Genomic DNA, 26,497 nt, shown 5'->3' with positions numbered 1-26,497 from the left:
CTGAAGTTCATGTGTTGGAAACTTAATCCCCATTGCAACAGTGTTGAGAAGTAGGGCTTTTAAGAGGGGATTAGGTCATGAGAGCTCTGCCCTCATGAATGAATGTCATAATGGCAGGTGTGTGTTCATTATCATGAGACTGGGTTTGTTTGAGTTTGGCCCTCTCTCGCTCTCTCTCACCATGTGATGCCTTCTGCCATATAACGACACAGCAAGAAGGCCCTCACCAGGTGCAGACTCCTCAATCTTGTAGTTCCTGGCCTTCAGCACTGTTAATAAATAAATCTCTGTTTTTCATAAAGTACCTAGTGTTACATATTCTATTATAGCAGCACAAAGTGTACTAGTTGCATCTGTGTTAAATATGCACATACCGAGGCCTGGCGTGGTGGCTCACGCCTGTAATCCCAGCACTTTGGGAGGCTGAGGCGGGCGGATCACCTGAGGTCGGGAGTTCAAGACCAGCCTGACCAACATGGAGAAACCCCATCTCTACTAAAAATAGGTAATTAGCCAGGAATGGTGGCACATGCCTGTAATCCCAGCTACTTGGGAGGCTGAGGCAGGAAAATTGCTTGAACCCGAGAGGCGGAGGTTGCGGTAAGCTGAGATTGCACCATTGCATTCCAGCCTGGGCAACAAGAGTGAAACTCCATTTCAAAAAAAAAAAAAAATTTTATATATATACATATACTATTACTCCACTGATACAGCATCATATTTGTTCTCTATGTCATTGCCAAACCCTGTGATAAGTTACCTTGAGTGTGAAAACGTGTGCTCCTCCTCATAGGAGTAGGTTCCAACTGTTGCTTCTGAGGGTCAGGAGTCCATTTCGAAAAAGAATAGACAGCCAAAAATTGATAGTGCTTTGTCTTTATTTCTGATGTCCATCTTCTTCAGAGGTTAAGAAGAAATGACACTGATGTACAAATGACTCACCAAGGGACTCTCACCTGACTCTACCCTTGCAGGGGTGGAATAAATCCCTTCTATTTTCAAGTCTATTTGTCCCATTTCTGTTTAGACATAATTTGAAAGCCAGCTTGGACCTTGTACTTTTCAATTATGTCAACGTAAAATACTCGTAATGAATGCAGTATGAGTTTAAAGTGAGCTTTTCAGATCCTGTAAGTGCATCCTAAGTAATGACAGGCTTTAAGATAAGGAATATATGCATTTAGTTAAGGCAGAAATCTCATAAAATTTCATGAAAAACCATGGTCAATCCAATGATGCACTTTTTAAGACATATCTGGAAACTGGAAGGGTCAAAAGACAACAAAAAAGCACACACAAAAAAACCTCACTTTTAAGCAAATCTATAACTTGAAAAAAAAAAAAAGCCTAAGAATATTCTGAGAGTGATACATAGTTTTATAGTAGCCACAGTAACTTCCAGTGACTGGCAAATTTTTTTCCATCAGCTGGCATGTGTGGTGAATGGAATTCCCATGAACAGCTCTTGCACCCTTCCGCTTTCCTTCTACAGGCCTCAGTCTTGTTTCCAAAGGTGACTGCAGTGAGGATGTAAGGTCCATGACCTCTAGGGATAATGCCATCCACTCAGGAAGAAAGACACTGAGAAACTCTAGGGATATCTAAGTGCACATCACAGGGTGAGAATCAATTGTGGAGGTTTTAAGAAGACATTTGAATTTTTGCCCCTAATCAAGAAGCGTTTTGCCATCTGGTTTACATTCAAGAACTAGTTGGCTCATCATTTGCAGAAATAAACTTTCCTCTAGATTAGGAAACTTCATCATGAGATCTGAGATATACTGGTTTGGAAAGTTTCCTCAGTTTCTCTTGGCTTCGAAGTCCCCGGCCTCGGAGTGGGGTAAGGCCCATTGGAGGCAGATGAATCTGAATAAGAACAATAATATGAAGAATCATACTCATAATCATTGCAGCAGCTCGTATTCACTGAGGATCTACTCAGAAAGTACCATAGGCTCTGCTAAGTGCTGTATCTACATTGATTCATTAATCTTTACACAAGTTAATCCTACAACAACCTCATAAGGGATTATTATTCTAATATTTACAGATGAGGAAATGAAACCTCAGAGAAGTTAAAAAACTTGCTTAAGGTTATACATTAAGAAGGGAAGCCAGGATTTGAACCCAGATCTGTCAGATTCCAGAGCCTACGCTCTTTCCTATATCGCCTGCATAGAGGAGAAAAAACGAGCATGGATCACATAGCAAGTTGAGAATTCAAAGAAGGGGAGAAAAGTGTGTGTATACAAAGATGGTCTGTGCATAGCAGAAAACTGGGATCAAACTAACTGCCTAGCAAGAGAGGGGCTGGTTAAATTATGGCTGGGATGGTTAATTTTTCCTTCTTTCTTTTTTTTTTTTTTTTTTGAGACACCGTTTCAACTCTGTCACCCAGGCTGGAGTGCAGTGGCATGATCTCAGCTCACTGCAACCTCGGCCTCCCAGGTTCAAGTGATTCTCTGTCTCAGCCTCCCGAGTAGCTGGGATTACAGGTACTCGCCACCACGCCTGACTAATTTTTGTATTTTTAATAGATATGGGGTTTTGCCATGTTGGCCAGGCTGGTCTCGAATTCCTGACCTCAAGTGATCCACCTGCCTTGGCCTCCCATAGTGCTGGGATTACAGGCATGAGCCACTGTGCCTGGCCTAGGATGCTTAATTTTTTGTGTCAGTCTGATTGGCGATGGGTGCCCAGATTAAACATCATTTCTAGGTGTATCTGTGAGGGTGTTTCTGGATGAGATTAGCATTTGAATCAGTGGACCTAGTAAAGCACATGGCCCTCCCCAGTGTGAATGGGCAACATCCAATCCATGGAGGGCCTGAATAGAACAAACAGGCAGAAGAAGGGGAAGCGGCTCCTTTTGCTCCCTGCCTGTTTGAGCTGGGACACCTCATCTTCTCTGGGCCTCAGACTGGGGATTTCCACCATTGGCCCCTTGGGTTCTCAGGCCTGTGGGCTCAAACTGAGTAATACCACCAGCTTTCTTCTGGGTCTCCAGCTTGCAGACGGCAAATCCTAGGACTTCTCAGCCTCTATAATCACATGCACCAATTCCTTATAATAAATCTCCTTTCGGCTGGGCACAGTGGCTCACGCCTGTAATCCCAGCACTTTGGGAAGCCGAGTGGGCGGATCACGAAGTCAGGAGTTTGAGATCAGCCTGGCCAACATAGTGAAACCCTATATCTACTAAAAATACAAAAAATTAGCTGGCATGGTGGCGGGGGCCTGTAATCCCAGCTACCTGGGAGGGTGAGGCAGGAGAATCGCTTGAACCCGGGAGGTGGAGGTTGCAGTGAGCCGAGATTGTGCCACTGCACTCTAGCCCAGGTGACAGTGCGAGACTCTGTCTAAAAAAAAAAAAAAAAAAAAAAAACCAAAAAAACTCCTTTCAGGCGTATCTAGATGTATCTCTGTCTAGATATACAGAGAGCCAATTCCTCATAATAAATCTCTTCACATATACATCTAGCTGTCCCTAGATCTACATATCTTCATTCTACTGGTTCTGTTTCTTTGAAGAACCCTAACAAAATGGCACATTCTTACAATAGCATACAATGCAATCATTTAAAAAAGACTGGGCTGGGCATGGTGGCTCATACCTATAATCCCAGCACTTTGGAAGGCCAAGGCAGGCGGATCACTTAAGGCCAGGAGTTCTAGACCAGCCTGGCCAACATGGTGAAACCCTGTTACTACTAAAAATACAAAAATTAGGTGGGTGTGGTGGTGCGCCTGTAATCTGTAATCCCAGCTACTCAGGAGGCTGAGGCAGGCGAATCCCTTGAACCCAGGAGGCTGCAGTGAGCCAAGATTGCATCACTGCACTCCAGACTAGGCGACAGAGTGAGGCTCTGTCTCAAGAAAAAAAAATTGAGGGAGAGCTATATACAAAGATGTGCAGAAGACATGAAGTAAAATAAGTACACAGTATAACATTATATCCAGAATCCTACATATGTAAAGAAAATGTAGGTACATGAATATAGAAAAAAAGACTAAAAGGGTGTACTACCAAACTAATTAGGTTGAGCCACTACAATATAAAATTGCTGTTTTTGTAGCTAAAAGAGTTGAATATTGGCAATTTTCCATTTAACAGTTAAAGTGGTCACCCTCTACACAATGAGAAATTTTTTTTTTTTTTTTTTTTTTTTTAAGAATTTTGGGCAGGGTGCAGTGGCTTACGCCTGTCATCCTAGCACTTTTGGAGGTCACGGTGGGCAGATTGCCTAAGCTCAGGAGTTCAAGACCAGCCTGGGCAACACGGTGAAACCCTGTTTCTATTAAAATACAAAAAATTAGCTGGGTGTGGTGGTGCATGACAGTAGTTCCACCTATTCGAGAGGTTGAGGCATGAGAATCACTTGAACTGGGAAGGCAGAGGTTGCAGTGAGCAGAAATCATGCTGCACTCCAGCCTGGGCAACAGAGTAAGACTCTGTCTCCAAAAAACGAACAAACAAAAAAGAATTTTGGCCAGGCACGGTGGCTCATGCCTGTTATCCCAGAGCTTTGTGAGGCTGAGGTGGGAGGATTGCTTGAGCCCAGGAGTTCAAGATCAGCCTGGGCAACACAGTGAGACCTCCATCTCTACAGAAAATTAAAACATTAGCTGGGCGTGGTGGCACATACTTGTAGTCCCAGCTACTTGGGGAAGTGAGATGGGAGAATCACTTTAGCCCGGGAGGTCAAGGCTGCAGTGGGCCATGACTGCACCACTGTACCTAGCCCGGGTGATGGAGCAAAGAGTCAGTCTCCACAAATAAATAAATAAATAAATAAAACTTATTTTAAATTAAATTATTGTTTTAAATCTATGGTATGAAAGAATTTAAGAAAAAATAAATTTATATACATTTATTATTTTAAATTCATATAAATTTGAAATTTATTTTGTTTCTTAACATTCTGAATGTATTGTTTATATAATTTTTTATTTTAAATTTATATATATAAATTTAAGTTTTATTTATTTTTTGAGACAGGGTCTCGCTCTGTCACCCAGGCTGGAGCGCAGTGGTGTGATCATGGGTCACTGCTGCCTCAACCTCCTGGGCTGAAGCAATTCTCCCACTTCAGTTCCCCAAGTAGCTGGGAATACAGGAATGTGTCACCATGCCTGGCTAATTTTTAAATTTTGTGTAGCAATGGGGTTTCACTGTGTTGCCCAGGCTGGTCTCGAACTCCTAACCTCAAGTGATCCTCCTGCCTTGGCCTCCCAAAGTGCTAGGATTATAGGCACGAGCCACAGTGCCTAGCCTAGATGAGAATTTTTGACCATTTTTACTTTCTACTTTATGCATTCATGTTTGAACTTTATTCTTTTAGTAACAACAAACCTGCCTTTTATAATTAAACACATTTCCATAAAAAAGATGAAAGTGAAGAGAAAAGCTCTACAGTGTGAGCTGGTTTTCCCTTCCATACGTGGAAAGCTATGTAAGCAGGATACATCATGCATTCATTGACATTTTACTTTGTTGTGATGGGCTGGCAGCATGCAATGATAGCTTATTTCCAACATGCCTCCCACAGCAGTTCTGGGCTTCTCAGCAAGCACTCGCCCTCTTGTTACACATTCTTGGAAATAACCAGGTTGATGAGGGTAAAGTACCCAGCACTTGTTAACCGGAGTCACACTTACTGGCCTTGGGTAAGGAATCTTGTAATGCAGTCCAATTTCAATCCTGGCTGTGCATTCATCTATACACTGTTTAATTAGGTCTGTGTCCGTGAGCTATTAAAAGGGAAAAAGAAATGAGGCTGATAGTATATTTCTAATGGTACATAGAGTATAGGTATACATTTTCTCAAACTTTTTTCGTTCACTAGCCGGTAAATGAAATGTTGCTAATTTGGAAAATCAAAAGCAATTTAATATTAAAGCTTACCATAAACTTGTAAAATCATTAAAGTAGGTAAAAATAATTCAAATAATACAAAAGGATGTAACATAAAAACTACATTTCCCTCTTACTCCTCTATTCTAGTTCCTCATCTCGGAGACAACAATTAGCAGTTTCTTGTGTGTTCTTGCAGGGGTATTCTATGTATATGTGAAAATGCACATGTATGTAGAAGCTGATTATTTTTCTCACACAAACAATAGCTCCCTTTGTTCTGAACCTTGCTTTTTCATGAACATAACTTGAAGTTCCTTCTATAATCCATCTATAGAGCTGCTCCCTTCTTTTTAACAGCTATATAAAATTCCAACAGAAGGCTTTATTATAATTTAACCAATCTCCTACCCATGGATAATTTATTTCCAATTTTTTGCTATTATAAATGATTCTGCTATGGATCCCTCTAAAATTACTTTGCTTACATGCATATGTATCTAAAAGATGAATTCCTAGAGAGAGAGGACTGCTAGGACAAACGGCATAGATTCATGCATTTTTAATTCTCACAGATATTCCCAGATTACTCTCTAGAGTTCACACCAATTTACATTCCTACCAACAATCTATAAATTATATTCCCACCGACACTGAGAGTGCTTTTTCACACCCCCCTCATGTTGATTAAACTTCAAAGTAACCCGATGGTTTCTGCAAGTGCTGTCCTGAAAACCCCAGAGTAAGACACTGGAGAACGATCTACACCTCTTAAACTGTCAACTGCCTTGGCTCATTAGTAAGGGGAACAAAGGGCTTTTGAAATTCCAAAATAGTCAAACCATGGTAATCCACTTTCAATTAAAGGAATAAAAAGTTCATTCTGAAAAACAGCCAAGTAGGAAAAGGGGAGAAACTCTTTCATTCTGAGGTAGGAAAATGAATCAAGACGTGGCTCTGCTAGGAGTTTGCAAGTGGACTTCAAAGCTGAGCTAGGATTGCATCAGCACCAGATGACACCCACGCAGCAAAGTCTGGGTCCATGTGGCTTGGAAATTTCAAGGGCGTTCCTGTCCTATGGTACCTCTTGGAGCAGAGAAGAGTTCCAGGAACAGCAATGCGGAGAACCACAGCTGTAAGTCCCTTGCGGCAGAGGCCCAACTTTCTGACCTCTGTGCTTCTCAGAAGCCACTGATTTGCTGTCTGTGTTGGAAAAGAGTTCCATGTTCCCATTTGCCCACTGAGATTCAGAGCAGTTCATGGGATACCTTTGGATTATTAAACTCTTAAGAGTAATCAAAGTTACAAGAAACTCCTTATGTCTGCATGAGGGACTAGGAAGAAAGAAAAAGCCCTTGACAAAGATATGGTTAAGGGGGTTGGAGCTTCCGGGGCTTCAGCTGTCTATCTGAACAAGCCTGGGCTAGAGTATTCCAAATTCAGTCATTCACAGGCTGGCTGCATGATTCTGCCATATCCACATATTACTTATACTAATGTTAAAATTCTTCATTAAATGGACTCTCTTAAGCAATAGTATTTGTGAAACTCTGGTCTGATATTCCCTTTCCTTTATAACACATGCTAAAGCCAGTATATATCTTAAAATTAAAAACCCATGTACCTCTTCTGCCCACTCCCAAATAATCTCATGTACCATCAGTGGCACATACACCTCCCTTTGGTTCACTCCCCGAGCCAATCTAAGCCTAGGCAAAGGAAGGGTTATTGAGATAACTGAAAACCGAAAGTCTTGAGTAGTCTTCAGGTGAGTGAGTGTGCAAAAGTTTATTGGGCATGTACTATGATATCCCCAACACTGAAGGCTGGACAGTGCCTTCAACTATTAAAGTTATTACTTGGGCAGAACAACTGTGATACCTGAAGCTACAGAAAAGGCACAGTGGTATATAATCAATGGATGCAGTGACTGCTACAGACAGCTATAGGAATTCAGAACAGGCGGCCAGCATGGGGTTGAGGGGGAAGCAGAGAAACTGAGGAAAATTTCCTGGAGGAGGTCAGTTAAATCAAAGTATTTATAGCTGCTCATTCATTTAGTGACAACCACAAGGAGGTCCCTTGGGATATACTAGAAAAGTATAAGACCTTGTCTATATGTTCAAGGAACTGATGATCTGGTTGGGAAAACCATGCCAACATAAATAAAGAAGAAAAAGGAGAATATAAACAACTATTTAGGGATCTCCAAGCCTTTTGATCATCTACTCTTATTTTGATGACAGAGTCTTCCTCTGTTGCCCAGGCTGGGGTGCAGTGGCATGATCTTGGCTCACTGTAACCTCTGCCTCCTGGGTTCAAGAAATTCTCGTGCCTCAGCCTCCTGAGTAGCTGGGACTACAGGCGTGCACCACCACGCCCAGCTAATTTTTGTATTTTTAGTAGACAGGGTTTCACCATGTTGGCCAGGCTCATCTTAAACTTCTGACCTCAAGTGATCCACCAGCCTCGGCCTCCCAAAGTGTAAGGATTACAGGCATGAGCCACCACACCTGGCCAATCACCTACTCTTTTCGTTGAAATATTTCTGAGCCCACAGCCCCCATATATGTATTTATATTAATTTATAAATGTATTAATTTATAAATTATATATATGTACTAACAAGTTCATTGTAACTGTGTATCAGACAGACTTTTTAGAAAGATGAAAGGATAAATAGAAGTAGCAGTTGTATTTTATTTCCATTCCTTAGAGGACTGTTTAGGGACCTCACGGGGTACATATACTCTGGTTTGGCAAGCATGGTCTATGCTAAGAGCAGAAAAAGTTTGGGGAAGCTGGGTTTGGAGGAAGGTCAGAAGGGTAGAGAGAAACTTCATAAGTCAGCCTTGAAAAGCTAGAGGCGTCGGGGATTCAGAGAAGGGGAAGTTGCTGCAGATTAGGAGGGCTTCTGTGGTAATGCTTTTTTTTTTTTTTTAAGAGACAGGGACTCCCTATGTTGCCCAGGTTGGTCTGGAACTCCTGGGCTCAACTGATCCTCCAGCCTTGGCCTCCCAAAGTGGTAGGATTACAGGCGTGAGCCACCACGCCCAGCCTTTGTAGCACTTTTCTCAACTGTAATTTTATATTTCTTTCCATCTAACTCAAATGCCTCTGACAGCTCTGTCTTGGTTTGGCTTATGTTTGTCTTCAACATCTAGTCTCGTGTTTGGCACATGGTGGGCAATCAAATATTTGTTGAGTGAGGAATGAGAACAAAGAGTTGCAGAGTGGTGACAGGAGCTGTGACACCAATGGGCCAGTGGGGAAGGGGAGGCACTCCTGTAGAAAGATGACCCTGCTTTGGACCACTAAGCCATGGTGCGGTCCTTCAGGTGGCCAGGCAGAGGCCAAAGCCGAGGATTCAGATGTGACAGCTTAAATCACAAGGTGGCTGCATGTTGCACAGGCCTCAGCACAGAGGGCTGACCTTCAGAGGACCCCTGCAGCTGGCGGGAGGGTGTGTGATGACAGGGCCAAAGAGAGACAGTCAGAGGTCAGAGATGGAAAAGCGGTGAGAGTAGACTGTTAGGAGGTTTCATGAGGGGAGCAGTGACAGCGCTGAATCCATTAGATCAGTGAGGAGGCGGAAAAGAAGTCAGGCGTGAAAGCCTTTTTCCATGCTTAGTGCCAGGCGGTCTTCCCTGGAGCTAACAGCTAACGCTTTAGGGTTCGTAGGGGTGGGTCCAATCTGGCTCCCTGCTGTCTGTGTGTGCAGTTCCCTTAAACCAGCTAATGGAGACACTATCTTACCCAGTTCTGTGGTCCCAAAGGGCAACCTCACTCTGCTAGCCAAAGAGGCTTGAGTTCAAAGCTGTTATGAAGGGAACCCTGTGTCTTAATCCTATTCTCTTCCTTCTAAATGGGTTTATATTTAGAGGCTTTGAATAGTTTATGAATTGAAAAAAAAAAAAAAAAAAACAACAAAAAACCATTTTCCTGCACACCTCCTATGGGAGTGGCCAGCAACGGGTACAGTATGAGGACTGGCTCCTCCTCTGAAAACTCATTGGCCTGCTCATGTCACCTGGCTCATGGGGTCTTCTGAGGACACTGAGCCACTTACTGGCTGGCTTGAGACCTGGAACAAGTGAAGAGAGAAACACAGGCTTCCCAGTGGTCAGGCAAGCTAGCCAAGCTGCGCACTGGCCCCTTCCTGCCCCATGTTCTGCCACCATGACTGTGCGGCTCAGCCCTCTTGATTAAAGACCGAAAAGAAATAAACAAATATAAGGAACAACTCTCGTCTGCACAATCTCCAAGTGGGGGCTACTTACATTTTTGTTTTTCCGGAACAGCGTTCTGGCTTCATTTAGTATGTACTGTTTTTCTTTGATGGTGTCTTCCATCTGCCCTGATGTAGCCTGCCATTTCCTCGCAAGCCTGAAAATGCTGCGGTAGAGGCCAAGGACTTCTTGTCGTGTTGCCGTTGCCATCTTCAGACCCACCAAAATAGAAGAGGGAAAATTTGCATAAAAATGCAACTTGACAGGAGGCAGCCAGGCAGATGTACAGTTTTTTTTTTTTTTTTTTAAGATGAAGTCTCGCTCTGTCGCCCAGGCTGTAGTGCAGTGGTGCAATCTCAGCTCACTGCAAGCTCCGCCTCCCGGGTTCACGCCATTCTCCTGCCTCAGCCTCCCAAGTAGCTGGGACTACAGGCACCCGCCACCACGCCCGGCTAATTTTTTGTATTTTTAGTAGAGACGGGGTTTCACCGTGGTCTCGATCTCCTGACCTCGTGATCCACCCGCCTCGGCCTCCCAAAGTGCTGGGATTACAAGCGTGAGCCACCGTGCCTGGCCGATGTACAGTTTTTTAATCAAGACCTTTAATTAGTCTAGAAATAATTGCTCTTTCTCAACAAATCTGTTGAGTAGCATTGCCGAAACCATGTAATAGAAACACCATATCTCTCAACTGGCTTTGTAATTCATCCCGAGGTTGAGGGTTGCTCAACCACACCGTTTGCCATGGTGGCCACATTTATGAACGCGGCAAAACCAAAACTCACACTTATTATTCTTTAAGCCAGTCCAGTAAAATTACATTGCTCACGTGAATGCCTGGGAGAAGGCATATTTTGGATAACTGAATTTCCTAGTTAAGGGAGAAATGGAATTTAATCCACTGGTTACAAACTCAAGTGCCTCTGTGGCCTGGCAGGTAATATAAATGAGAGGACCTGCTTGGATGGGGACAGTGGCCACCTGGACAGGAAATGCCCCCTTGAAAGGGAACAGTTGCCATTCAGCTCCAGCCAGCAGCTGCCATGTAGAAAGAAGTGCCTAGGAATGCCAGATTTCCTGATAGCTTAAAAATAGGTGGCAATCCAGATTTTAAAAATATGACATCTCAAAAAAACACACTAAGTCATTATTTTTGAAAATGTGAGGCCAGGCGTGGTGGCTCACGCCTGTAATCCTAGCACTCTGGGAGGCTGAGGCAGGTGGATTGCGTGACCTCGGGAGTTCAAGACCAGCCTGGGCAACATGGTGAAACCCTGTCTCTACTAAAATACAAAAAAAAAATTAGCTGGGTGTGGCGGCATGTGCCTGTAGTCCCAGCTACTTGGGAGGCTGAGTCAGGAGAATTGCTTGAACCCCAGAGGCGGAGGTTGTAGTGAGCCAAGATTGCACCATTGCACTCCAGCCTGGGTGACAGAGTGAGACTCTGTCTCCAAAAAGAAAAAAAAAAAAAAAGTGAGGACTGTACAGGCCAAACAAAATGAGTCTGTAGGCTCAGTTCCACCCAGAGGTTGTCAGGTTGCAACCTCTCTTTTAGTCTGTCACAATCTTTTTGGAAATATTTCTCAAAATCGTTGGTCTACTTTCTTGTCCAATAAGTATAATTAAAAATCTTTGTGATGACTGACCGGGTGCGGTGGCTCATGCCTGTAATCCCAGCACTTTAGGAGGCTGAGGTGGGCGGATCACGAGGTCAGGAGATTGAGACCATCCTGGATAACATGGTGAAACCCCGTCTCTACTAAAAATACAAAAAATTAGCTGGGCGTTGTGGTGGGTGCCTATCGTCCCAGCTACTCAGAAGGCTGAGGCAGGAGAATGGTATGAATCCGTGAGGCGGAGCTTGCAGTGAGCTGAGATCCGGCCACTGCACTCCAGCCTGGGCGACACAGCGAGACTCCGTCTCAAAAAAAAAGAAAAAAAAAAAGTCTTTCTGATGACTGAAGATCTCAAGGCCCCTCTGGGTTTTTAGTCTCAAACATCAGTTTTAATTTCAGAAGACGTGGCCAAGAGAGAACTGACGTAGGTATATTCCATAAAGCTAATTGTATTTTTCAAAAGCATAATTCCCGGTATCTTTAAATTCTTATTACAAAATATTTCAGATACCAAAAGATATAGAGGCCAGGTACAGTGGCTCATGCCTGTAATCCCAGCAGTTTGGGAGGCCGAGGCAGGTGGATCACTTGAGGTAAGGAGTTCAAGACCAGCCTGGGCAACATGGTGAAACCCAGTCTCTATAAATTACAAAATTTATAGAGACTATAAAAATACAAAAATTAGCCAGGTGTGGTGGCAACCACCTGTAATCCCAGCTATTTGGGAGGCTGAGGCACGAGAATCACTTGAACCCAGGAGGTGAAGGTTGCAGTGAGCCAAGATCATGCCACTGTATTCCAGCCTGGGCAACAGTGACTCTGTCTCCAAAAAAAAAGAAAAGAAAAGAAAAGATATTGAGACCAATATAATAGCCACACAGTTACAACAGACCTTAAAGAATAAATTATGTATCCAGTAGAAACCCCCACTATACCCCTTCCAAATCACATTCCCCTTCCTCTCCTAGAAGGAATCACTATGCTGAATTTGTTGTTTATTGTGCATATCTTTACACATAACATTTATAGTATTGCTTTGCAAGTTTTATTTATTTATTTATTATTATTATTATTTTTGAGACAGAGTTTCGCTTTTGTTGCCCAGGCTGGAGTACAATGGCGCAATCTCAGCTCACTGCAACCTCCGCCTCCCGGGTTCAAGTGATTCTCCTGACTCAGCCTCCCAATTAGCTGGGATTACAGGTGTGCACCATCACGCCCGGCTAATTTCATATTTTTAGTAGAGATGGGGTTTCACCATGTTGGTCAGGCTGGTCTCGAACTCCTGACCTCAGATGATCCACCTGCCTCGGCCTCCCAAAGTGCTGGGATTACAGGCATGAGCCACCACACCCCGCCTGCTTTGCAAGTTTAAAAAGTTTATAGGTAAGTTCTGCAATTTGCTTTATTTGCCCATGACATTCATAAGATTCATCCATGTTGTTACACATGGCTCTGGTTCATATATTCTCAGTGCTGCAATTCAGCCTGCTGTATGAAGATATCCCAATGTACTATCTATTTTGCTGATGGATATTAGGTGTTTCCTTTTTAAAAAAAATTATTTAAGGCCGGCCGGGCACGGTGGCTCACGCCTGTAATCCCAGCACTTTGGGAAGGCAAGGCGGGCAGATCACGAGGTCAGGAGATCAAGACCATCCTGGCTAACAAGGTGAAACCCCGTCTCTACTAAAAATACACAAAAAAAATTAGTTGGGCGTGGTGGCGGGCACCTGTAGTCCCAGCTACTCGGGAGGCTGAGGCAGGAGAATGGCGTGAATCCGGGAGGCGGAGCTGGCAGTGAGCCAAGATTGCGCCACTGCACTCTAGCCTGGGTGACAGAGCGAGACTCCATCTCAAAAAAAAAAAAAATTTATTTAAGGCCACGTGCAGTGGCTCATGCCTGTAATCCCAGCACTTTGGGAGGCTGGGACAGGCAAGTCACTTAAGCTTTGGAGTTTGAGACCCACCTGGGTAACATGTTTCTTACAAAACATTCATTTTGTAAAAAATACAAAAATTGGCCAGGCGTGATGGCACATGCCTGTAGTCCTAGCTACTTGGGAGGCTGAGGTGGGAGGATTGTATGAGCCCGGGAGGCTGAAGTGAGCTGAGATTGCACTACGAGGCAAGACTGAGCCCCTGCACTCCAGCCTGGGTGACAGAGTGAGACCCCATCTCAAAAACAAACAAGCAAACCCCAACAACTTATTTAAAAACTTCAGGCTGGCTCCAGTGGCTCATTCCTATAATCCCAGTACTTTGGGAGGCTGAGATGGAAGGATCACTTGAGGCCAGGAGTTCGGGACCAGCCTGGGCAATATAAAGAGACCCTATCTCTATAAAAATGAAAAAACAAAACAAAGTATTTCAGCCCCCCCTCCCCTTTTTTATAACTATTTACATTTCTATATCTAAAATAAATTCAGGGAAGCTAGAAAAAAAAAAGTCCCACTACTGGAAGATTCTGATTAGCCAGAATTAGAACAATGAATATTGTACAGCCTTGAACCAGAAGACAGGGTGGGAAGACAAGGAGGGCAGATTTGGTGAGTAAGTAGCAAGGCCAGGCAGCTGGACACCTCATTGTGAGTTCTGGGTTTTCCTCTAACAGGTTCATCAGGATCGGGAAGTAAGCTGCTCACTGCCTGCTTTTGGGAACATGATCCATTTTCAACTTACGGAGGGAAAGGCATGAGGTGGAGATAATATGCTTTAAGGTAGTACTGAAATTATGAGAATTTGAGCAGCTAAAGAATGCAGATTGGAGCTGGAAGTGGGCATGTTTACCTCAAAATTCTAAGTGCTTGCAAGGAATTCACCTTACAGAGAATTTCTCTTTCCAATATGAGCACTTACCCTGACCCTGATGACGTTTCTTGAGGTTTATTCTTGAGTAAAGAATGAGCCAACTGATGAAAAGCTTCAAATACTACTTCACCTAATTCAAAGGTTAAAAGGACCAAAGCTATATTCAATACCAATTCTGAGTCTATGAGGCTACACAGAAAAAATGCTTACAAGGAATTCATAAAAACCAAGAGAGAACATCATGCTTTGTGGCTTATTGTAATAAAAACCCAGATGAGATGATGACATTTTTCCTGGTAAGGAAACAGGTTTCTGAGTTTCTGGCTCTCCCTAAAACTCCATGGTTTCATATGAAAATACATGAGTCAGTTCCTGTGAGGTACAGGGAGTCTGCAACCAACATCTCTTAATGATTGCTTCACTTCCCTGTCATTAACAGACGGAACTTCCTTGACTGCAAGACACTTGAGAAAAGTGACGAAGGTCAGGCATATTCAATCAGCAGCAAGGTTTTTTGTTGTTGTTGTTTGGTTTTTTTTAGAGGCAGGGTCTTGCTCTGTCACCCAGGCTGGAGTACAGTGGCATGATCATGGCTCACTGCAGCTTTGACCTCCCAGACTCAAGTGAGCCTCCTGCCTCAGCCTCCAGAGTAGCTGGGACCTCAGGCGTGTGCCACAACAACTGGCTAAAGCAACCTTCTCTAAAAATCTAACTTTAATTGGTTTCCTTCTATGACTCTAAGAATCACTGCTTCAAACTCTAACTGATCATATACCATAATCTGATACACAAGCCCTGCAATTAGGTTAATACCCTCAAGGTAATGAGCAGTGCTAACAATTGGTACTTAATAGGACTATTTTCAAAACACTTTAATTAACGTTTAAGTGTTTTGAAAACTAATCCTGAAAGGGATTTATGTGATGTCTCACTCTGCAACATCAGGTGACCCAGAAAACCCAAGTTCCAAAGATTTCCCGAGAGAAGGGTCTAAAGCTGTATTCATCATTGTGTACTATCAAATCTAGCCTACCACTTCCTTCCAAGTCTTGATAGAAAAGGCAAGAAAAGAAAAATGCTTCTTTTGTTCTTTTCTTACTGGGTTTGTTTCAGGCCTTTGAGGGAACCATGTTCTTTCTTGCCTTAGGGGCACATATCCATGCTGTTTTCTCTTTCTAGAAGGCTTTCCCCTGACCCCCTCCCTTTTACCTGACCAACCCTATCCAGCCTGCCGTTCCCAATGAAAATATGGATGTCTCAGAAAATCTTCCTGCTTCCCTCACACCCATTGGGTTGGGGCTGTCTGTTGAACCTTCTCACAGGTCCTAATATTCTTCTTTGTATAGCACTCCTCACTTACGTAATGGTTTGTTAAAGTCTTCCCCCAGTAGACTCTCATCTTTATGGGGGACAATGATCACATTCATCTTATTTACTGCTGAATTCTCAGCACCTAGAAAGTTATATAATCAGTATTCAATAAATGTTTTCTGAATAACTGAGAGTATCCTGTGCTATAGAAAGTTTGTGATTCTAGAAACAGAATCAGCCATATATTTTAAAAAAAATTTAAAAAGCTCTTTTCCTTTTTATATTTTTGTCTTTGTTCCTAGAAAGCAACTCAGTTAGAAAAATCACCTTTTCCCAAATATGGATTTAATGGCTTGAAACCAACATTTATTGCTCTAAAACTATCAATTATCTCTCACAATTAATGCAAGACTAAGGAAGCCCTTTTCCTTCTTCACTATATCAGGGGTTGATCTGATACAATGGGGTCTGCTGGGATTTTCTTACCGGCCAATACATCAGGAATATTCAGTAGTTTAGAGGACCACAATTCAACTGCGGTCTCAGCGGGTCATGAAGTCTATCCATGTAGATTTTTAAAAGTTAACCTTCTATAATCTTTATTCTGAGACTGACATTTCTTGCAATTCTTTACTCCTTTTCATCTCCCTAACCCCCAAATCCCAAAATGAAGAAAGACAGAAGATATGAGGTGTGCCTGGAAAGGAATGGGACTAGAAGCTGGTCTCTTTTCTTAAAAATCACGCCCTGTTATAACACAGGGTTATACATGTGTGGAGGTGAGGATCATTTCCAAGCCTCTGTGATGTGCAGGCCTGTGCCACTAAGAAAAGGCTCACAGATGTTGCTGCCAGTGTGTTTTGGCCTCTGGTCATAGTTAAGAGATGTGTCCCCTAATGCCAAGTGTCCCAAAGATTGGTTGGGGAGGTAATCTTAGATATACAATACAAACTGTATATTAGAATAGCCCATCAAACCCATAATTTTGAGTGATTTAGATTTTATGCGATATACAGCTTCCTTTAAAGAAATGAATTAGAAAACTTTTTAAGCTGGTTTAAAATATAGGTAAACAGCAAAAACTGTGATGTGGACTCTGAAGTTTGGGAGCTACTGCTCTAAGGTGCCTTGCTATGTCATACTTCTGTCTGTCTTGGCTGAGTCTTCCTCTGCCTACAATGTCTCCTTTCTGCTAGCCACCCCACACCATCAGACACCTACTTGCTATTAAGCTTTTTCAAAGCAACCTTTTCCTTGCTTCTCTCATGGCCAGCAGATAGTTCTGCATTTCTTTCACTTTATGTTTTTTCTTCTCTGAGTCTGAATTCCTGGAGGGCAGGGATTGTATCTTGTTCATTACAGTAATAAAAATATTAAAAGTTACATTTGCTTTGCATTTACCGTGTGCCAGATAATTTGCTAGGTACTCTATATATGCAGATACTACCATTATCCCCATTTTACAAAGGAGGAACCTGATGCAGAGATTAAGTAACTTGTCCAAGGTCACACAGCTAACAACAGGCAGGGCCAGGATTCAAACCCAGCTGGTCTGAAGTCAGAGCCCATGCTTTTAATCACGAAATACACTGTTCAATCTCAATAAATGTTGAATGTCTGTTGATTGCTTTAAAGAGCTTATCTAGTTGTGACAAAGGGAACTAAATAATTCTGGTCCCTTTCTATACAAAGAGCAAAGGAAGCAATTTTTTTGCACATTGATATGAATTGCAATAGTCTTCCCCATTTGCCATCTGCCCCTGCTCTAACCTGCAACCGCCCTTTTTAATTATGTTACACACCAGCCTGCTCTAAGCAGGCTGGGCACATGGCTGCACCGCTTTGCTCTTCCATTCCCCGTGGCAACCCTGTCCCCTCCAACTCCAATGGAGCCGACACAAAAGCCACCAGTGCAGGGGCTCACTACCGTGCTACTACCTGGTAGGCCTTACTCTTCCCTTCCAAGGATCCATCCATCCATCCACTCACTCAACATTTATTGAAGGTCCACCATGTGCCAGACACCTGCCGTTTCTGGGGATACAGTGATAAATAAGCAGCCATGGTCCCTACCCTCCTTGAGCTTACATTCTAGTGGCAGAGGCAGATGATGTACAAGAACAAGAATTTCAGATAGTCATATGTGCTCTGAGGAGTAATAACCAGAGGTGAGGGTTACTTTCTGGGTGGTCAGTGACATATGAGCTGAGTCCTGAATGGTGTGATGGAACCTAATAACGGACCCACGTAAGGGGAAGCTGGTGCAACAAGAGGGAACAACAGGAGCAAAGGACGTGACGTGGGAATCGACTTCAAAGATGAACATGAGGCAGGGCATGGTGGCTTATGCCTGTAATCCCAGCACTTTGGGAGGCTGAGGTGGGAGGATTGCTTGAACCCAAGAGTTTGAGACCAGCCTGGGCAACACGGGGAGACCTCATCTCCATTGAAAAATAAAAAAAATTAGCCAGGCTTGGTGGCTCATGCCTATAAGCCCAACACTTTCAGACGCTGAGGTGGGAGGATCCCTTGAGCCCAGGTGATAAAGGCTGCAGTGAGCTATGATCACGCCACTGCACTCAAGCCTGGGCAAGAGTCAGACTCTGTCTCAAAAAATAAAAATAAAAAAGATGAACATGAATGCAACAAGAGCCTTTGGGAAAGGGGCCACAGGTCCACAGAATCCAGCACAGGTTGGGGGTAGGCCTTGGAAAGGAACTTTGTTTCTGGTCTTAAGCGCAAAAGACACTGGTAGATTTTATGAAAGCTGGAGTAACATGGTCTGATTTATATCTTTTTAAATACACTGTATATCAAACTACTGAATATCATAACTACTTGTAATTCCAACACTTGTACAGATGGCGAAATAAGATCTTGCCTAATGCCCCTAATTAGTTGACAGGAGTCAGGGTCAAGAGCCAAAAAAGCTGGATGATTATTTTCCTGACTGACCACAAGCTTTTCTGTTTTTATTTTGGAGTCAGTAATGGGGACTCATAATGGGCAGTGATCAGTCTAAAAAACAAAAACCAAACACCAAACATCCACCCACTCTGCCACTCACTATCCAAAGTGCAGTGAGAGGGTCTGGGGAGGTTCCAAGAACTTACTGTACAAGACATACCTAGACATTTGGTGTGTCTACATCTAGTTCTACAGGACTATGGAAACATCTGCTGGTATGAGGGGCCTCATCCACTGTGCCCTTTTTCCCCACCTCTGGAACAGTTCCCCTGCCTTTGAAAAGACCATTGCAGCATGAATACTTAGGAATTTAAGAGCAGAGATGAAAATTCCCTTTCCCCAGATGAGATTTATAGAAGTATGACTCTGGTCTCAGGAATGTCCAAATTCCAAATGCTGGACTCTCATGAGGCTTTGCCTTCTAAAGAAAATGTGTTGCAGTACAAATAAGAAAAGGGACAAAGGCAAGAGGAATTTACCCTGATTTTCAAGCCCCAGGAAGTTAAAACACCCCTTTCCATTTATTTCAGGAAAGACCTACCCCTAGGTGGAATTTTTTCCCTCGTCAGAACTCATGACCGTAGTATAGTCAAATTTCTCTCCCAAGTACTTTATGATTTTTTAGCAAGGAGGGGGGAATCATAAACTCCACTCAAATGAAATCATGGTCTTCTGTGCTCATTATGTGCAATGTCCCTCTTTTTGCCATAGGAAGCCTCTCTAGTTCATACAACTGAAATACTCTTTCTTTGCCTATTTGCTGCTTCCACATTTTGACTTCCATCACTTCTGGACGGGTGCCCTTTTCACACTGGGGCTGGGTCAGTGTCCCGGCTATGTGCACTCCTGGCACCTCTAGCGTACCCCTGTCATAATGTTCATCCTACTCTATCATAATTTTGCATGACTTACCTTTCTTTTTCCACCATGTGTGTGTTGCAGGAAGCAGGATGTGGGGAGAGTAGGGAGAGATTTGGGACTGTCTTGTACATTACATGCCTAGGCTGGCACATAGTTGGAACATGACAAATATGTATTAGAAGAATAAATTTACACACACAGAATGGTCATTGATAACATATGTTCTCATCCTGAGATACAAACGATGGTATCTGGACAAGCTTCCCAACTGATGATCCCAGAGCATTGAAGGGTTAAATACTAATTAACCCTTACTAGGATGCTTTCAAGAGCAGTGTGTGTCAGGATAAAGAACTGGAGACTCAGTGTTACTTGGGGAGGAATCCTCATCAGTTTCATCCAGAACAGCGTAAGAGACACAGCTATGATGTAACCCTCACTCTTAAGTTTTCTTAAGGCTGGTTAGGGTTTGTCCACTGGACTGAAATACCTTATAATATTTCCATGAAGTTTAGAACCAAACATAGAAGAATGCGGTTCTGATACTTCTTTCCTGAAAAACAAAATCCTTTTGGGGAATAAGGTCCACTATACTCAATGATCATGGGTTAAAATCAATCTAGAAAACTGTGACTTAAAACTGTCATTTGGAAAACCTCTACAGAATTGAAATGCTCTTGATAATAATCAGAGCAACCAGACGTTCTTGCCCTGTATAGCAGAGTAGGGAATGTCTGTCCCATTTGTAAGGAATAGCAGATTTAATACGAAATAAATGAACATTTATTTTGGGCTCTGGGTGGACAAGGCTGGGTTTGAATCTTGACTTTACCCCATTGGGCAAATTATTAACCTGCCTGAGACTTGGTTTCTTAGAATGTACAATGGGGTAATAGCAGAACCCCTTTCGGAGTCGTTGAAATAATCCATGTACATCACTTAGCAGTGAGAGTTAACAAAGGCAAATGTTACCTGAATAGGAGGAAACAGAGGAAGAACAACGAGGCCTCTTTTATCTATGCTAAGCTTTGTCTGAATAGGAGAGAAATGTGTGGCCTGTTGGTGAATTTATTGCTTTGTGGTAGTAATGGATTTTCCTAAAGCTGTTTCCCTCTGATCATTAATAATCCCTGTACAGCAAAGGGCTATTGTTCTTTGGTATGAGTAAATAACCCTGTTGGAAGCACCGCTTATCTTCAGACCACAGCGCATACTTCTTACTGGAAATATAATGCGGGTGCCAACACCAAAGGCATGACCAGGCTTCCCTTCCTATTTTTCTTCCTTTATCTCTTACTCCTTGTTTATCCCTCAGGGCACTTTTCTCTTAGATCTGTTATACTCCCTCCTTTTTGGTGTACACCCATATTCTTACCCCAATCAAATAACCTTTAAGTGAAATTGTTCTCCATACATTTCTGGTCCCATATGCTCCTCTCTATCAATCAAACACACACACACACACACACACACACACAACCACAGACTTATTTCCTGTTTCAGATTCACTTTTTGGTTACTAGAATCCAAAAAGGGAAGTGTAATGCCACACATGCCACACACTGTTTTGCAAATTTCAGGATATGCTTGTGTGGTATACTTAATCATACCGCAGCTATTTTATGAAACAGCATCTTTTTACACAGAAAATGATAAGAATACGGTCTGTCAGCAATAGAGGGCAGGGAGGAGAGGGTGGATGGTATTTTTATTTTACCTAAGGGAAAATAGTTTAGGCCCTGTAATATGGGAAATTTTTAGAACACAGGGCCAAAACAAAATATTAATGTCTGAAAGACTTCTAAAATGTCCATCCCAAACAAGATCACAGGAGGCAAGCACACCCATTCTAAATATATCATACCAGCACCGGAGCGCACACAAGATTATATTTGTACAGGAGAACTCCAATCAGGCTACTGTAACCAAGATAACAACCAATAGATATACAGCTATTTTTCCCATCAGGGATAGAAGTTCTACATGAAAAGTTATGGGCCCCTCAATTCAAAAGAAATGGAAGTATGTTTCCTTATTAGCATATTTTAACAGGCAAAGAAAAGGTATGGGTCAGTCAGAGGTGGTGAAAAGCAGTTACCAGTTACTAGTAGTACAAGGCAGTGGAAGAGATGTAGGGGAGGGGCTGGAATTGAAGGCCAATGCTAAAGATCAACCATTCATTCATTCATTCATTCATAACTCCCCAGCCAGGATCTTTCATCCTTCATATCAAGTCGAGAAGTCTGAGAACATAAGACACTGACTTAAGTTCTTGCTTTGTGATAGTTTTCTGAGGAACTGGATTAGGAAACTGACCAAAGAGCTTTGCATGCCACACTAGATACAGTTGGGGCTTTCTAGCACCTGACCCTTGATCCAACTCTCTGATAAATAACCACATTCTGTGCAGGGGTCCAGGCCTTCAGGACAGCTTCCTCCACCATCAAATAACTACTGAATGCACAACTTTCCCATCTGCAGAGGCACCAGAGCTCCTCAGTAGGCTAAGTCCCTTGAGTTTCACATGCGGAGAATGACTAGCCTACATAGTACCCTCGAGTTCCTCCAGTCCAATGCTGACCAAGATAACTTTCTGTGAAGGAAATGTTCTATCTGCTCTGTCCAATAGGACACAACCTGTCACAGGTAGCTACTGGCACTTGAAACATAATGTGTTGGAGGAACTGAATTTTTATTTAAATAGTCACATGTGGTCAGTGGCTACACAGGGATAGCACAGCCCTAGACCAAGAATTGCAAATCAAATGCCCAAAGGGGTCAGCCAGGTAGCGAGAGAGGAAAGGCCTTTTTGGCAAACCCTGAGCATGAGCTACATAGGATGTGAGACAGCTCTTCAGCTCTGGCTGACAGTTGTTGTGTAGGAACCTCTAGGAACTTCAGGCTGGTGTTGTCAGATTGCCGGATTTTTCAAATGAAGCCCAAAGTCTGGATTTTGATGTCCAATTTTTAAGTGTTGGCAAGTAAATTTAAAAAAGAATTTAAATCACTGTGTGGGCTGAACAATATGTTTGCAGGCAATATCTGTCTTGTCAGTATGCAACTTCAAATCTAGGCCAACCCTTCAGCTCAAAGAGAAGAGCTTTATCCATGGCCACTCTGCTGGTCAGTGGCAGATCCAGGATTGAAACCCAGGCCTTCTTATTCGTCTTCGGATACCCTTTATACTATATTGTGGAACTGACCGTAATTGTGGTGGGGCTGGCAGCAGTGGCAGGGACAAAAGCCCCTTTCTGTGAGAAGCTGTTGGATTGTATGGCTGATACCTTATGAACACAGTGTTCCTGCTCAGATACAACCACCATATGGACAAGGCTCTGTACCAGGAGGCAGGAATACACAAAGAAGAAACAATCCCTGGGGGAGACAGCCATATAAATAGACAATTTATCCAAAAAGTCAGGTTTTCTATAACGGACACAAATTACCTGAGCACAAGTCCAAAAGCACTGACAACTGGGAGAGGGAGGGAGGGAAGAGATTTGAGCCAGGACTTAGCTTCTACTTGCTGCTGGTAGAAGCTGGCAAGTGGGGGGATGAGACTCACTGATTACGGGGATGGGTCCCATTATTCCAGGATATTAAGGGGCCTCCTCCTTTGATCTCTGAGGTTTTGTCTGTGTCGTCTCCTTTGCTGGCTTCTCCTTCTCTGGGTACTCTCTAAATGGTAAGAACCCAAGGGATTTAGGGGTCTTCCTCTTTTATTTACACCCTCTTCTTAGGTGATCTGGGAGCTCCTCCCTGCCTTCCTCATTTATTATCTCCAACTATGATTTTTCCCCGACTTGTATATCTAACTTCTTGACAACTTCATATGACTTAATAGACTTACCAAACTTAATATGTTCAAAAGAGAACTGTCGATATTCCTTTCTAAACTGTTTTCCCGTAGGGAGTTAACCTCGGTTCCTCCCTCTCCTACACACTTCACATCCAATTCCCCAGCAAGTCCTGCAAGCACTACCTCCCAAATACATGCTGAATGGAATTCTCTCCATTTCCACTGTGACTGAGGGCCTTTTCTTTTTTTTTTTTTTTTTGAGACGGAGTCTCACTCTTGCCCAGGCTGGAGTGAAGTGGCGCGATCTTGGCTCACTTCAACCTCCGCCTCTCGGGTTCAAGCGATTCTCCTGAGTAGCAGAGATTACAGGCGCGTGCCACTACGCCCAGCTGATTTTTGTATTTTTAGTAGAGATGGGGTTTCACCATGTTGGCCAGGATGATCTCGATCTCCTGACCTCGTGATCCGCCCGCCTAGGCCTCCCAAAAGTACTGGGTTTATAAGCGTGAGCCACCGTGCCCGGCCGGCCCTTTCAACACTATATTCACCTCTCCTTTGTCTTACAGTGCAACAGTCTCCTAACAGGTCTAACTACTTCCACCCTTCTCTATCCAGCAGGCAGAGCGGATTTTTAAAAATGTAAATCAAGTCAGGTCACTTCCCTTCTTAAAACCCTTCAGGTACACAGTAGCCAAACCCCTGCCTTGGGCTAAAAGGCGCTGTTACAGTCATGCCACTTCTCCAACTACATCACAGAGCACTCCGGCCCTGGCTCTGTCTGCTTCAGCCACATGGCCTTCTGGCTGCTTCCAACCTAAAAGTCCTTCTCATTGGCTCTTCTCTTCACCCAGAAAACCCACCATGGTCTCGGATCCTCGCAAAACTGTGGCCTCCTTTGAACGGCCTTACCCGATTTCGAGGGGCCCTCCCCCCATCTTCTGTCACCTCATCCGGTCTTTGGGGGGAATTTCTCACTTGCTGATACCTTCTTTATTGATTTACTTAACTCTTTCCTGCACACGAATGAAAGGTAACAGCAACACCCTACTCTCAGGTTTGAAGAGCAAGGGAATTACGAAGCTGGCTCTCACGGTCCTAGGGAGTCTCCGTTCCTATACGGGACCTGGTTTGGGTCAACATTCCCCAGCCAGACACCTCTCGCCCCCGGAGCGGCCCCTACCATCTCCCATTTACATTCGGGGGTCCAAAAGATTCACAGTCTCCGAGGGGGCCCCACGCCGGCACCTGAGCGTCCCCACACCAGGCCTCCCCTCTTGGACTCGCGAGCCATTTCCGTGAGGCAGGTCGCCGAGGCCGGTGGCGATGACACCAAGCCTCCCCCGCGAAGCTGGGGTCACACAGGCCCGTCTCCCGGCAACGCCGCAGCCCAACCTCCAAACCATCCCTGCCCGTGGGGAGCCAACCCCTTCCCCGCCAGTCTCCCGCGCCTGGAGTCGGCACCTCCATCCCCTACACTCACTCTGCGTCAGTCCTGCCTTCCCCCACCCACAGAAGCGCGCAGCCCGTGGCGGGCTGGGAGGAGGCGGCGCCAGGAGCCCAGCACAGCCGTGGCCGACAGAGCACAGACGGGTCCAGTAGGCCAGGCCGGACCAAACCACCGGGCCCACCTCTGTGGGAGCACCAGTTCCAGGTCTGGGGGAGTCTCCACTGACTGACTCTGCCCATCTCCCGCCGCATCCAACAATAAGCTGAGCTCCTCCTCCCCCTATTTTTCCTTTACGCTTTCATTATCCTCCCCGCTCCATTCCCGTAAAACAAGAAAAAAAATGGTCCAGCCCAGCTCCCTCTGGGTTGCTAGGTCTTTGCCCTTACTTGGCGACGGCTTCGTACGTCTTTATGTGCGTCGTGACGCAATCTTCCACTCGTTCCCTCCTTGCCCCTCTCCCATTCTCCCTCCTGGAGCTGGCGGCTGGCGGGGTTACCGGAAGTGATGATGCAGGAGGCGATGGAGGGGGCGGGGCTTCGGGGCGGCCGCCGCCGGTGGGCCGCAGATGAAGAGGAGGCGGTGGCAGTGGTGGAAGAAGAGGCGGCGGTGGCGGGGGTAGGGAGCCTGGAAACGCGAGCGGGGATGGTAGGTGGTTTGGACCCGCCGGGCCGCCGTCGTTTCCAGAAAGGGTTTGACTGGAGGAACCTCTGGAGCAGCTGTGAGTTTTGGGGAGGGGGGGAGTTGAGGAAAAGGCGGGGGGGCATTGAGAGATGAAGGGGCGGGGGTTGGGTACCTTCGAGAAAGAGGGGTGGAAAGGGAGGAGTGGAAGTCAGCGCGTTGTCTGGGCTGGTCCCTCTGAAAGAAGAGGCTGTGAGGGGAGCCTGTGGCGTGTCAGCCGCAGGGCTCAGAAAACTTACCTACTGTCCCTGCCTCCCCACCGCCAGCACCCCTCAACCCAGGGCCTGGGGATATGGGGTTGGAGCTGCCCTGGAGGGGGTACAGACTCTGGTCCTCTGTCCTGGGTGAGCGCTGTGAGGTAGGAGCCCTAGGGGGAGGTGGTGGGTGAATCTCCCAGCTCCCTCCGCCCTCATTTCCCTCCCCACCCCCATCGTTCTCTTTAATCATTAACAGCCCTGGAATTAAGGGGCTCAGACCTGAAGGCCTTTTTGTGCACCTTTGCTATAAACGATAACCATCTGTGTCCGAGGTAATGGGGCTGGAGGCTTTGCCTGTATCCTCTATAGGAAGTGGGACTGGGTGACAAATGTATTGTTTGTTCCTCCACCCACCCCCCGCCCTGCACTTCTCACCCCTCATCCTCCCCCATGCACACCCCTGGTTTCCACTTTAATTCTCTGTGGCTGAGTGGCAATCGTGGGTTTTTTTTTCTTCCCCTTTCCTCCTTTATGGCACTTAGTGCCTTGGTTACCTCTTTTGAATTTGGTGTTCAGCCTCTATCCCAGATCTTAACTGTAAGCTTTGTAATACTTCATACAGGCTGTCACGTTGGGACTTACGCTGGGTTATACTGTCCGATTATAATGAGCATTTTCTTTTATGAATACTGGAATTCCAGAGCCTTTGCAAGGAATCCTGAATGGC

General features: G+C 44.5%; 2 protein-coding genes across 29 annotated transcripts in view; one reads left to right on the top strand and one right to left on the bottom strand.

Moving 5' to 3' along the window:
- Positions 1 to 860: 860 nt before the first annotated feature.
- LYRM1 (LYR motif containing 1) lies at positions 861 to 26,005 on the bottom strand. Of its 20 annotated transcripts, none has more exons than XM_063717194.1 (6): positions 25,282 to 25,395; positions 23,215 to 23,327; positions 14,559 to 14,640; positions 10,135 to 10,293; positions 5,659 to 5,751; positions 861 to 1,866 (listed from the first exon to the last, which is right to left on the bottom strand). In XM_063717194.1, exons 4-6 carry the CDS (start codon positions 10,291 to 10,293, stop codon positions 1,750 to 1,752), a joined length of 369 nt encoding a protein of 122 aa, XP_063573264.1. In that variant the 5' UTR covers positions 14,559 to 14,640; positions 23,215 to 23,327; positions 25,282 to 25,395; the 3' UTR covers positions 861 to 1,749. The 20 variants fall into 20 exon arrangements, with proteins under 20 accessions (XP_063573264.1, XP_054389534.1, XP_054389544.1 ...); XM_054533559.1 differs by lacking the exon at positions 25,282 to 25,395 and adding an exon at positions 24,929 to 25,064; XM_054533569.1 differs by lacking the exon at positions 25,282 to 25,395 and adding an exon at positions 24,629 to 24,806.
- Positions 24,831 to 26,497, top strand: part of DCUN1D3 (defective in cullin neddylation 1 domain containing 3) — a 46,218-nt gene continuing 44,551 nt past the window's right edge. For 2 of the 9 annotated variants that reach the window (XM_054533089.2, XM_054533088.2), the window contains exon 1: positions 24,964 to 25,099. The gene's annotated coding sequence lies outside the window, so the exon portion shown is untranslated. 9 annotated transcript variants of the gene reach the window in all.

Source organism: Pongo abelii, chromosome 18, assembly GCF_028885655.2.
Source record: "Pongo abelii isolate AG06213 chromosome 18, NHGRI_mPonAbe1-v2.0_pri, whole genome shotgun sequence".
NCBI classification, from domain to species: domain Eukaryota; kingdom Metazoa; phylum Chordata; class Mammalia; order Primates; family Hominidae; genus Pongo; species Pongo abelii.
The sequence above is the reverse complement of the archived record's forward strand: the minus strand, read 5'-3'. Positions and strand labels throughout refer to the sequence as shown.

Excerpts from the sequence above, each read along its gene's own strand:
- LYRM1 (XM_024241400.3), bottom strand. The coding sequence starts at position 25,659 with ATGCCCCCCCGCCTTTTCCTCAACTCCCCCCCTCCCCAAAACTCACAG. Across the intron at positions 10,294-25,281 it reads ACGTACGAAGCCGTCGCCAA|ATGGCAACGGCAACACGACA; the intron begins GTAAGGGCAAAG and ends GTGGGTCTGAAG. Across the intron at positions 5,752-10,134 it reads TGTTCCGGAAAAACAAAAAT|CTCACGGACACAGACCTAAT; the intron begins GTAAGTAGCCCC and ends CCCTTTTAATAG.